The sequence below is a fragment of the Parasteatoda tepidariorum genome, chromosome 8 (assembly GCF_043381705.1).
Source record: "Parasteatoda tepidariorum isolate YZ-2023 chromosome 8, CAS_Ptep_4.0, whole genome shotgun sequence".
In the NCBI taxonomy this organism is placed as follows: Eukaryota; Metazoa; Arthropoda; class Arachnida; order Araneae; family Theridiidae; genus Parasteatoda; species Parasteatoda tepidariorum.
The window spans coordinates 35,648,217-35,661,651 of record NC_092211.1 but is presented as its reverse complement, the minus strand read 5'-3'; the positions used below and the strand labels follow the sequence as shown (position 1 = coordinate 35,661,651).

The window sequence follows — 13,435 nt, the reverse complement described above, 5'->3', positions numbered from 1 at the left end:
TATTTTATATTTTTCTTTTTTTATATTATGTATTTTNGATATGCAGCTTTGAGAGATGCCTCAACCAGAGGTTTTTGTGGAATACCAAATCCAAGTTTGTCTAATGTTCCAGATTTCAAAAACTGGGCTTTCTTCTTAGTAAAAAATTCTAGATCTAGTAACCTGGACAAGGTGTCAAATGCATGTAGCTTGATAGGTGTTGATAAAACTAACACAGCGGACGTCATCAGGGGGTTGTCCCTGATGGTGCAAACTGAATGCCGGTTAGTGGAGGTTATTAAAAATATGACAGGGATATTAGAGGGCTGTGTGCAATCCGCACTGAATTTGGGGTATCTCGATCACCTAGTTTCAAATAAGTATTTTCACCGTTTAGAAAAAAAATCGTTATTTAAATATTATTGATCCAAACGTTTTAAAAATTAGGAGAAGTTAGCGGACCCCTAAATTATGACCCATGGACCCGTAAGGGGTCCATGAACTACAGGTTAAGAAACCCTGCTTTAGGGCATTAAAGAGCCCCCATTTAAGCAGAAAAAGAAATCCTAAGCCTGGAGTGGCATATCCCCTTTTAGATTTATTCTTGTTGAATGTCTACATTTACTAAATAGATAAATAAACAGACAATGATATTGAATAACTAATATAAACAAAAACAAAAGAACTGTTATACATACAAATTGTCATGAAGAAGAGAGCAAGCATCATTGGCTAAATGAACAAGAGAAAGTTTAAGTTCTTTTTGCATGTCTTCATAAGTAGACTGTGTTTCATTCAGGTATCGGTCCCAGTTATGATTGACAGGTAAATAAGCAGATGCCATTTCTAGGAGGCCACATAATGTTACAGGATGAGGAAACCTAATTTTTTTTAAAGTTACAACTTTCAAAATACATAAATTGATAATATATACAAATTAAGACAAAAATTTAATATCTGTGTATAATTTCAAGACTTAGATATTTTGCAACCCTAGGCAATCTATATAGAGGCTCCTTTTTAATACATGGGTAAATTTAATAACACAATCTAATATGATTTAAATTGTTGTTAATTATGATTTAATTTAATAACACAATCTAATATGATTAAATTACTGTCTTAATGATATATTAATATGGTACAAGTAAAACATAACCCTAAACAATAAATCATAACAAACAAGCTAGTTTCAAGCAAATTTTTCTTTATTATGTTAGTTAATTTATGCAAATAACTATGCATATATTTTTTTTGTTTAAATATGTATATCTTAACATTCATAATCATCTGTTTTCATAATTAGAAAATTAACAAATTCAAATACTTTAAAAATTATTTACTGAGCCAAATAAAGGTGCACAAGTAACTAGTTCAAATGGATATTTAATCTTCTAAAATGTTAGTATATCAGTTGTTATTTTCAACAAGATGCAAAAACCTGATATTTTGTAAAAGGTATCTATTGGTTTTACAGTGGGTTTTTAAATAGGTCAGCAATGATTTCTGAAGTGGTAAAGTTTTAAATTCTATTTCTAATATATTATATTTTTAAATTAGTGAAGCTGTTAAAATTTGCTACATATGGTTTCAAACAAGAATGACTACAGTACTAATACAATAGTTTGCTTAACTTAATAAATGAATTCATTTAAAGGACGACTTTTAATTTTAACAAAGTTAATGATTGAATGAAATATAAGAAGAAAATATGACAAGTAGCTCAATTACTGAAAATTACTGAAACGGCGATGTGATCTGAAATTGTTAGCTTCTTTTAAAATAATAATGAGCTTAGCAGTAAAATAAAATATTTTTAATAATAAATTTTTTAACTTATAAATTTTAAATAATAAAATAGTAAATTTTTAATAATAAATTTTTTAAATAATAAATTTTTCCTCATAAAAAATCATTGAAAAATCATAAGTCTGGTACTTTTTGGAAACAAAACAGCTGAAAAAAATATCAGCATTATACAACTTGGTAAATTGTTTAAGTGTTTCAGAAAAACTAGTCTCTTTTAAAATAGCAATATAATGTGAGAACACAAATTNTTTTTTATGCACTAATGTAAGATGGACAAATACCTAGTAAAGGCAAAATCTTCTATGATGATGCAGCAAGAATATTCAATGCTTTAAAAAATAGAAGGCGTTAAAAATGTATTATAATGAAAGAAATTTTTTTTTCAAGTCTATTTGTATTTTTTCAGTTTTTAGAAATCTCACCCTGTTTTTGAGAAAGGGTGAGAAATTCTCACCCATTTTTTTTCTATGATGAAAACACTGTGATAATATATACAAATTCAGACAAAAATTTAATATCTGTGTATACAATTTCAAGTCTTAGATATTTTGTAACCCCAGGAAATCCATATAAAGGCTCCTTTTTAATACATGGATAAATTTAATTTAATACATGAATAAATTTAATAACACAATCTAATACGATTTAAATTTTTTTTCTATTATCTCTGTCTTAATGATATTTTAATAAGGTACAAGTAAAACATAACACTAAACAATAAAGCGTAACAGACAAGCTAGTTTCAGGCAAATTTTTTTTTAATATGTTAAGAAATACGACTATTATAAAAGATAGGAAATTAACAAATTCAAATACATTAAAAATTATTTACTGAGCCAAATAAAGCAGCTAAGTAACTAGTTCAAATGGGTATTTAATCGTCCAAAATGTAAGTATATCACTTATTTCAACAAGATGCAAAGATCTGATATTTTGTAAAAGGGATCTATTGGTTTTAGTGTGGTTTTTTTTTTAAATAGGTCAGTAATGATTTCTGAATGTGGTAAGGTTTTAAATTATAATTCTAATACATTATATTTTTATATTAGTGGAACAGTTAAATTTTGTCTCATATGGTTTCAAACAATAATGACTACAGCACCAATAATTTGCTTGATAAATGAATTCATTGTAAGAGCGACTTTTAACTTTAACAAAGTTAATGATTGAATGAAGGATAAAAAGACAATATTAAAAGTAGGCCAATCATAATAAAATATTACTAAAACGGCTCAGTGATCTGAATTTGTTAGCTAATTTAAAAATAATGATGAGCTTACCAGTTTTTTTTAATAACAAATCTATCCTCATAAAAAAAAATTTAAAATTCATAAGTCTGGTACTTTTTATAAACAACACAGCTGAAAAAATATTAGCATTATACAACTTGGTAAAATTTTTTAAGTGTTTCAGAAAAATTAGTATTTTCGAAAATAGAATGTGAGAATACAAAATTTTAATACAATAATTGCAAATACAAAATTTTTAAAAATTACAAAATAATAAGAGTATTGTATGAACTCACCGTTCTTGAAATAAAGGGTATAGTTTTTTTAAAATCTGGAATGTGGCAAGAGAATCATGAGCACAGTAAGTTGCCAACTCCTAAAAACAATAAAATAGATTTAAAAAATAAAATAAAATAAATAAAGCATTTTATCACTGAAAATAAAAATTAAATTTTTTTGAGCCACGAACTCCCCACCCACCACAGTGCTGAAGTAAGTTATATCTTAAGTGGTATCATGGGTTAAAATCCCCTTGTCATCAGGTTAACAGTGGCAGGTTTTCATGATTTTCCTCTCCATGTGACACAAATACGGGTCAGTTTATCAAAAAGTTGTAAACAAAGGCAAGTTTCCCCCAATACTTGATCTAGGAGTTCCCTTGTCTTCTGAATAGGGTACAAAGTTACAAGACTACTGAGTTAAACATTAGTTGTCGTAAACCCAAAATTGGGTCGACCACGGCGGCCTTCTTTGCTCTCTTGTTCCAGGGGTCAATATCTTTTTCATTGTATTGTCATCACTCATTCGAATCATGCAGGCCATTCAATTCATTCTATTTATTTTTATGCATTTAATAATATCAGATTGCTTATAAATAAAGGCTTGTACAGTTCAAATTTTAATCTCCTTCTCCAGTTATTGCTTTAATTTACATCACCAAGTATACTCCACTCTGCAAAATCTTTCTATCAAATATTGTGATACAAATATCCTCCAGTTTGGTCATTGCCCAAGCTTCAGAAGCATATGTTAAGACTGGCTGACAAGAGTTTTGTAAATTAAGAACTTTTTTTCTAGAAAGAAGCCAAGATGGAAAAAAATACCTGTTTTACCCGAAAGGCAAAGATTTTAGAGCTGAGTTACATTAACTTTAATTTTGTTAATAAAAAGAAATGCAAATGCATGAATTTGTATTAAAGAAAACTGATAATGTTTGCAATTTTGAGGGATGAGGGAGAACTTTTTTAATATGATTTTTTTAATATGTAATAATTAAAAATTATCATTTTTAATTATTACATATTAAAATACAACAAATAATACACATTGTTATTAAAAAATATTTTTCAACTTATTTTACTCAGATAAAATTGTTAAATTACACTTTTAATTAATTCATACTATTAACAAAACATTAGGTCTTTGAATGAAACTATTAATTAAGAAAGAAGATTTAATTTAATTAGCATAAATTTTTTAAAATTAGCCAAATGTTGTAAGTACATTGCGCACTATCCTAAAAATTTCTTTAGAACAATCTCTTAAGAAATGATAAACAATTATACACAGAATTCCTATTTATTTTTAAATTCTCTTCTTAGGTTTTCTTTCTTACAGATGTTCAATGATTTGAAAACAAAAAAGACAAATAAAATAACTATATTTTGCTGCTTTTACAAAAGAAAAAAAATGAGGGAAAAACTAAAGAAAATATAACCTGAAAGTTTTCTCTAACATCAGTTAAAGACCCAGATATAAAAATTTCTCGTTCTGATTTGCTAAGGCTTCCTTCGCAATATAAATTGTAAACATCAGCTAGGTTATTTAAAGAGCTAATATAAGACCAACCCTAAAAAGAAGACAAGAAACACACTTTGTATTAACATGCAATAAAAACACTGAAAACATTAAAACACAAAATTATTCTTAAAAGAAATTATAAAAATTGAATGCTACTATTGATTCAAAAATTAAACTATAAGTATTTTTTTTCAATTTGAAAGTCCATAAAATATTTCGTTAAAACAAGATGACCAAACTCCATAAATAGGTACTGTATTTAACAAAAGAACTTTTTTCATGAATTATAAATAATTTTTTAATGATTATTCATAATTTTTTCTGATATTTTCTACTAATCTTGGCCAAAGAATACCTAAGGAGGCCTTTTCATTTCAATTCTAACCTTCAGTAAGGATAGGTTCGAAAAGGGACGAAATATAGTGCACCTCCAAAACCCGTTCCACTGTCTCCCCTACATTTTTTGTGGGGGTGCGTGTGTTAAGTAACCCGAAACTAATCGACTAACCACTGTCGCAGAAGGGGNCTTTTTATGGCTTCTTTCATCCAAACTATGCTAGCAATATTATGCTGATAAATGTTTTTAACAAACATTAGTACAAAAAAAGTGTAATGCTAAAAATTAACTTACAGTTATTTGTTTTATAATGAAATAGTATTGAGTATAATAAGTAACATTTAAAAAAATTGGCATCAATTTATATGCAAATACTTATATAGCAATGTTTTTTTTAAAAATAATATATAAAATACTGCTGAAGGTAATAAATTTTTACCAATGATAAATCCAGAAATCCATGAGATTGATTTTCGGAACTTTTCTTTTTTGAAGCCAATGACATGGCTCGTTGTAATCCAGTCAATCCAGAGACACACATATGAAGTGACATAGTGTCTAAAAATGTCATTTGGGTTCTCTACAATCATAACCAGAAACAAAAAGAATAGTTTAATAATTAGAAAAACAAAACTTTGCTTTAAAATTAATATTAGACATGTGTATCTAGTAAGTAACACAACTTTATTAAATACAGGGTGATTCTAAAATCATGGGACTAACTGGGGGGGGGGGGAAATTAGGACACATCATAAGGATTAAGAGTTGCATAGGACTCCATGACTGGAAATGTTACTGTATGCTGCTAGGGGTGTTTCCCTATTATTAGCTGCTTCTATGAGTGCCTTTGAACAGGTATCTTTATTTATCAAATTTCATCTTAATTTCATATTTTCTAATTATTCTTGTTAAAAATTATATTTAAATTGGTTCAGTATTAAAATTTTTAATTGCAATTTTATGATTTGCTGGCTAATTTGACACAATCATTAAATAATTATAAAACAGCTATTTCTCAATCTATTTGCGTGCAATTTTTGACAAACTTAAGATAATTTAGATAAATTAAAATACTCATTCAAAATCAAATGTATAAACAATTGATAAAAGGGAAGTGTCCCACAGTGGGTAAGATGACATTTCCAGTCAGGGGTTTCTATGCAATTCTTAATCCTTATGACACGCAATAACTTCTTTTGAAGTTGTTTCCATAATTTCAGAATCCTCCCGAACTTTAAAAAAAAAAAAAAAAATTATTTAAAATAATATGGTTGAATGTGTAAAAGATGCAGTGAAAATTTTCATACTTACATTTTTATAGTGAAAAAATATATAAATGTTTCAGGATTCAGCTCTGAAATATATCATACCCAACTTAAATAATTAATACCACTTAATTAATAACAGTTGAATTCAATTTATTTACGAATTGAATATTTCTGGTCTATCCATTAAAATTATTTCAAAAAAATTCAGCAGAAAATCTTAATTTGAATAGGCACATAAAAGTTTTTTATCACACTAATAGGCCTGTAATTCACTAGGAAAGTAATGATAAGAAAGAAACTTTTGGCTCAATTTGAAAACAAAATTCAGATAATGTAGCTGAAGGGTCATAAAGTACATTCAAAATAACTAATTGTGTACTTTATGCCCAATTTTAAAACGGAAGAGAACATAAAAATTTGGCAATGAAATGTCCAGTAGATAACACATAAATTACTATGGTAATAGGTTAAACCATGGGTTAACTTTTACCCACAACTGAGAAATTCAAAAAACACATAAAAAAAACCTAATAAATATCAAAGTTATACTAATAAAATCAAAGCGGCAAGAACTTCTTAGAACACATAAACTAAGGACTTTAATAAAATAAATAAATGAGACTGTGTAAAAAGCTTCTTGCCCTTTTAACTACTTCACACTATCCGCAACACATCAAGCATGCAAAGAAAAAAAAGGTTTTGAGTTTGCCATAACTAAACATCACACACAAAATAGTTAAAAGCACTTTTTACACTGACTATTTTGGAGAAACAAGTTTCAAACTATTAAGAGATCTATAAAAAGGCTTTTTGTGCGTAATTTCAATTATTTATGATAACCAGAGTGTTACTAAACAATAAGATAATTTAAAACTATAAAAAATATGTAAGGAAGTTGAAGTAGCTAAATTTTTCTTATAAAACGAGTATCATTTTTATTATATATAATAGGCAGATTATGCCAAAGTAATGTTTGTCCATAGAAAGAACTCCCCTTGCCACAAAATTTAAGGCCGTCTGTTGAAATGGAAATAAGAAATAGCACATTTTAAAGGGAGGAGCTTTTTCTCTCTCCTGATTTCCTTTCTTTTGCCGTCCCGAGCCAAAACTTGTAAGAAAAACATTGACCCAAAATCCCCATTCGAAATAGTTAAAACTGATAACCATAGTCATCACCATTGCTCCAGAAATGGTGAGGGGAGTTCCTTCCATACACAGTCATATTCAGGATTCCGCCAAATCTATTTTCATTGTATCACTAAATAAAATATTTAATCAAACTATCTAATTAATACATCAATTAAAAATAATGCTAACTACCAATATGAATGATTTATGTATTCTTAAATAAAACATAGTCAAATGCAATTCGGTGAGTTTGAAACTATTTTCTTTGCATAAATAGAATGGATGAAGTCGTTTTACTTTAATTTTTAAAAGTGAAAATAAGTAGTTTATGTCAACACAGAAAATTATATCAAAAAATATTATAACAAAAAAAAAGGTAAAAATCAAAGCAAGTTAATAATTTGTATTACAATATATAACATATCCATTATAGTTTAACTTGAAATGCATTGTTTTTCACATTAGATAATATGCAAGATGAATGCATATGACATTATTTATTACGCTATATTAATTGCTTGAATCCAAAAAGAAATAGAAATTACTTCTAAAAAGTATTGTTCTTTGATAAAAGTTCTATCAAAAGCAACATTATGTCCAATAACTATTTTCGGGATACAGTTCATTTGTGAAGGTTTATTTTCTCCTTTTTTTGTTTCCATAGGAATGAGATCAGGAAGAGAAATGTTTGTTGAAAATGCATAATTGTCTTCAACCAGCTTATCACTACACCATAAATACCTACAATAATAGAAACATAAAAACTATAATTAATTCGTGTACTCAGTTAAAAAAAAATGAAAGAAAATAAAAAAATAATAGTTTTAATTGTTAAAATTTATTATATGTAATAGTTAAAATTTTTACAAATTTTCTCTTTAAAAAAAAAGAAGTATGTTGTTAATATAAATCATAGAAGTCTCATTATTTTTTCTTCTTAGTTAGGTTAAATAGTTAATTTCTTTCTCTTACTTTTTCACAACTAGCAGGCAGTTATTTTTGATTATTGTTTTTAGCAGTGGAAAAAGGAACACAAAAATTTCAGCACTTTTTCTGCTATTAAAAAAAAAAAAAAAAAAGTGAAAATTGTTAAGTAAAAATTGCAGGTAAAATATTAATTGATGGTTACAAACTTGACAACTTATGTCATTATCTTCTCATATGATGCATATGAATAAATATATTTCTTCCCAAAGTATTTTTGAAAACTTTGTCGGAGCTAATAGAGTCAAGTGGACTGTTACGTTTGGTAATTTTTTATTGAATGAGAAGAGAGCGCTAGAAAGCTACATTTGGCGCATTACAAACTCGCCAATGAGGGCGCAGACAAACTTTATTTAAAGAATTTTTCTTAAAATTATGATTTTTTTTTATTACTTTAGTTAACTCTCAATTTTTATGCCACACGAGTAAGGACAAATCATAGTTATTTATATAAAATATCCTAATATAAGATTCACACAGTCTTATAGTAATACAAATTTTAATAATTTTGAGTTTATAAAGCTTTTTTTTAAATAGTGATAAGTAATAGTACAGTTATGATGGTGGTAATTTTGTCCCCTGTGTTAAATACACTTTTAGCAAAACCTTAAATGTGATTGGCATCAAATGAATTAATTAGATATGTTAAGAAAATGAAGGGTTGAATAAATAAATAACTTATGGTCAATAACACAAACTATTTACAAAAGACATCAAAACATATTTTAAAATAATTATGTGCCAAAATACAATTAATAATTTTAAACAGTTGATAGTTTACTGTGCCATTTTTTTATTATTGCCTTTCATCATTTCTGATACTGTTCTATCTTTCTTAACTTATTTCCCTCATAAAATGTAAGAAAAAGAGAAAAATTGTACACTTAAAGAGTCAATTCTCTTACATTTCTAACATTGAATAAAGTAAAATATTCTATTTCGTTTGTTAAATACAGACTTTTGTTCAATGTGGGCTCATTTAAGTGGATTCTACTGTGTTAATTACAGACAGAATAACTAATAAATACAATTGTTGGTAAATAAGGAAAGTGTCCAAAGATTGTTTTTCTTTCAACTTGATTATAAAATTAAGCTTTCATTTGGAGATATATTAGTATCGTGGTCTGTTATGCCAACTACAATCGCCAAGGCACCAAATGAATTTTTTTCTCACAATTTTTTTTTTTATAAAGTATATATATATACACATACATGTAAAGGCTTGTTGTCGAGTAAATACAAAATCTACTTTTAGTTTCTTGGTAACCATTGACAGAAAGTTGTTAAAACTTGGCGATTACTTTGACAAAAATCATGAAATAGAAATTTCACTTCTCAATCTATTTTAAAGAGAGCAGTTAATAAAAATTAAAAAAAAAAAAAATTCAATTCATTTAAATGTTAATAAAGTTTTAGAGGTAAGTCAATGAAAATTTGAAGCAATATATTTGTGAATTTGTATAAATTAGCCCTTTTCTTATCTTTAAGCTGGAAATAAACAAAATCTGTAAAGCACTAGAGTTATTCAACTTTACGTGCTCACAGTCTTGGTAGTTGGATTTGTGGCCAAAAGAGAGTACTTTTAAGATTATTCCCTGACTATTTGTCATTGTTGCCAAAGTAATCAAAGATTGTAACTCAGTAATAATTAATTTATAAATTTAATACAATTAAATTATTTTTCACTTATAAAAATCATTTTAGTAGTTAGACTTAACTTACCAGTGTTTATGGGATACAGCTGTAGCTAAAGTAGGATAATTGCCTTCTTGCATGCAAACTTCAACATCAAAGACTAAAGCACTTTCTTCAGGAAAATCTACACTTTTAGCTTCTCCTGTTTCACTGTATTGCATCCAACCGGCTGAAAGTTGCCAAATTTTAGGAACTGGAGGCAAATCCTTTTTTAGAATCTCATCTAATAAGCTTTTGTAATCTCCAACCAACTGTTGTGCAATATAATTAAAATGTTCCAGAATATCAGACTTGTATAATTTAGGTATTTTAAAGTCAACATCTGGTAAAGTAGATGTTTCCTGAAATAAATTTTAAAGTATAAATAGAACCACTACAACTTACAAGAACATAACTAATATATTGACAGTAATGCTTGCTAAAGGCAATGATTACGAGAAAAATGAGGACCAGAACTTATCAATATTAACTCACTGACGAATCTGTAGGTAAAAAAGAAACATAACTAATTTAATAAACATAACTAATAATTTAACCTGCAGTTTTCTAGGCATAGCAAAACTGGTTTTTCCATGTTATTAGATAAAGAAACAACATATGGGAGAGAAACATTCTCCCAAGTTTGCCCATTTTCTGATTAGCCAGTGGGTTAAAAGGGTTTGTGCAAAACTGATCTTGGATTCCTTTTTAATAGATAAAAGTAGATAAGTTAGTAAAAAGGATAAATTAGAGGCTTCCTAGTAGCTCTAACTTTAGAGTTCAATTGGTTACAGTTAATTTGTAGAGTATAAGAACACACAGATATAAATTGTTAGATGCTATCTCCAATAGTTCTAATTATACAAAGGCTTTCCATTATGTCAACACCAGAAAAAGGATTAACACCAGAAAAAGGATTCTATGTCATTTTGCAGTCTCACCATTATAACTTAACATTTATTTAAGATAACAATAAGTGTAAGAAATTTTAGTAGGCGAGTGAAAATACTGCTATGTGGAATAAAAATTAATGCATTTATATTTATTACAAACTTTTGCGTCTAACTATTGCCGATTACTTTGATATTCTGTTTTAAAGAAAGTAAACCTTAAACCATATCTATGATTTAATTTCTAAAACAAGTATACAATTACTTTTAACATATAAATGTTGGTGATGACAATCCTTGAACATCTGAAGATCCTCAAATAATCTTAAAACTCGTAGATGTTTCAAACATTCGGATGTTTAAGAATTAAAACATATTCAAATTATTTAAATTATAATGCCACATTTAGTTTATCCATTAGTTTCTTTTATCAAGCCACCTCTTTTTACAATTCTGTAAGATGTAAGTTTTTGTAAAATTATTTTCGAGAAATTTATCAACAATATTTGCAAAAGGGAATCTTATTTGATATTAAATCTGTTAGAGTTCTCTTGAATGCAGAAAAGAAGAGTAAAAAAGAAACTAAACTTCATCGTAAATATTTTGCCACCCAAAAATTATAAAAGTGCATGGCTTAAAAGAACTAATTACAGCAGCCTTTGCAAATTATTGCATTGCAGACAGATATGCAAAGAAAACCTGCAGAGGGCGAGGTGGTAATTAACAACGGCAAAGGAGGTGCAATATTCGGATCGCCCAGACTTGATTTTTTCTTCCTACAGCTCGAGATGGTGATTACAGGGTTTAGAAACAATCGATTTCTGTGTACTAATGCTTTAGAGAATTTAAACATTATGATCCAGGCATTTTTCTTAGACATTTTTTGACAAAATTTGAGATTAAATAATTATTACAATAACCGGCAGTTGTGCAAGCACTAGCAAATAAAATATTTATTGTGTAGATATTTATTAAGTAAAAATATACTTATTATGATTATCTTACTTAAAATTTGTTACATTTCTGTTTATGACATAATAAACATATATGAAGGGGTCAGGGTTTGTGGTAGTAGCCAGATGGCTTAATTATCATGGAGAATAGCGTACACCTTCAACCAGGATGAGGTAGGAAGCATTAAATAGCGGCTAATGCACACTACCTCTTGAGTGAACAAGAAGAGAAGACTTTAAATGGTTGACGGTCAGCATCATTTCACAAGACTAAGAGTTTGCATAGTTGCAAGTGAAGTCGCTCTTATACAGTTTGAGCCTTGATGTTGTAAACCAGGCAATTTGTTTAGTTCAATCAGGGAACAATGCGAAATAGTGCAGTAGCTCTTGATGAGAGAGAAGATTGTGGAGGTGTATATATTTGCTGACTACTGGCAGGGTCTGAACCAAGAACTTGCATGGTCTTAACCAGATGATCTAACTACCATAGAAAAAAGTGCAACCCCCCATCTAGGTGAGTTAGAAAGCTTTAAATAATGGCAGTATATAATTATATTGCGTTTAAATGAATACTTAAAAAATATAACAATGTAACAGTTTTAAGTAGAAATATAATAAAAAAGGAAAATTTTTAAGAACTTACTTATTTGAGACAGTCGTGAAAAAATTGCAAACTATTGCTAGCAGTGAAGCTTGATTATTTGTGCAGATAGATACCACTGATAATGTAGTAAAAGTTATTTAATATAAATAAACTAAACTCAGCGGCGCGACAGCCCATAGAGGGCCATGGTCTACTGTGCCCATCTCAGTTTTCTTGACCTTTGGGCTCTGGGGTGCAGGAGCAGATGTTCCGGTTAGGTGATCAGCCAAACGCGAAACCCTCAGTGTTTAGTTCCCAAGCATGGTACTCATTTATCGACCCACTGAAGGGATGAAAGGCTGATTTAATATAAATACTTCAATAATTTTTCTGTCCTCAAAACTCATAAGTATTTCATTTAAAAATTGTACTTCTTACATAACGATCAAAAATAATAATTCATTGTGAGAAATCTAAAATGAAAAGGGTATGGTACATCACATTAAAAAGATGAGACATGAATTTTTGGTGGTAATAGAAATTTTCTGTGTGAGCGAAGCGCTCTTTTTTCATTTAAGGTTTGACAAAAACAGAATATTTTCTCTTTTGTTAACTTGAAAAATGTAGTTTACAGTATTTTAATTTCATTATTTTATTCTAGTTTTGTAACTGTTAGTTAATGACAGAAAGTAATTAAATTTATAATTGGCAATCAATTTTGCTCTCACCAAATAGTAAACAAACAAAATTTTTACAGGAATACAGCTCCATTTGAAATTTGAGCACTATAGTTAGTTGGAA

General features: G+C 28.2%; 1 protein-coding gene across 3 annotated transcripts in view; it reads right to left on the bottom strand.

Moving 5' to 3' along the window:
- The window catches only part of LOC107455983 (DNA polymerase gamma, catalytic subunit tam), a 42,754-nt gene that overhangs the window by 28,546 nt on the left and 773 nt on the right, over positions 1–13,435 (bottom strand). For all 3 annotated transcript variants that reach the window (XR_006226488.2, XM_071184631.1, XM_043053398.2), the window contains exons 2-7: positions 10,257–10,570; positions 8,096–8,291; positions 5,594–5,734; positions 4,735–4,866; positions 3,314–3,393; positions 678–860 (exon numbers count right to left, since the gene is read on the bottom strand). Coding sequence is in view for 2 of the 3 variants with exons in the window: in XM_043053398.2 (XP_042909332.1) it covers positions 678–860; positions 3,314–3,393; positions 4,735–4,866; positions 5,594–5,734; positions 8,096–8,291; positions 10,257–10,570 (1,046 nt within the window). In the remaining variant the exon portion in view is untranslated. The remainder of the gene's footprint in view (positions 1–677; positions 861–3,313; positions 3,394–4,734; positions 4,867–5,593; positions 5,735–8,095; positions 8,292–10,256; positions 10,571–13,435) is intronic.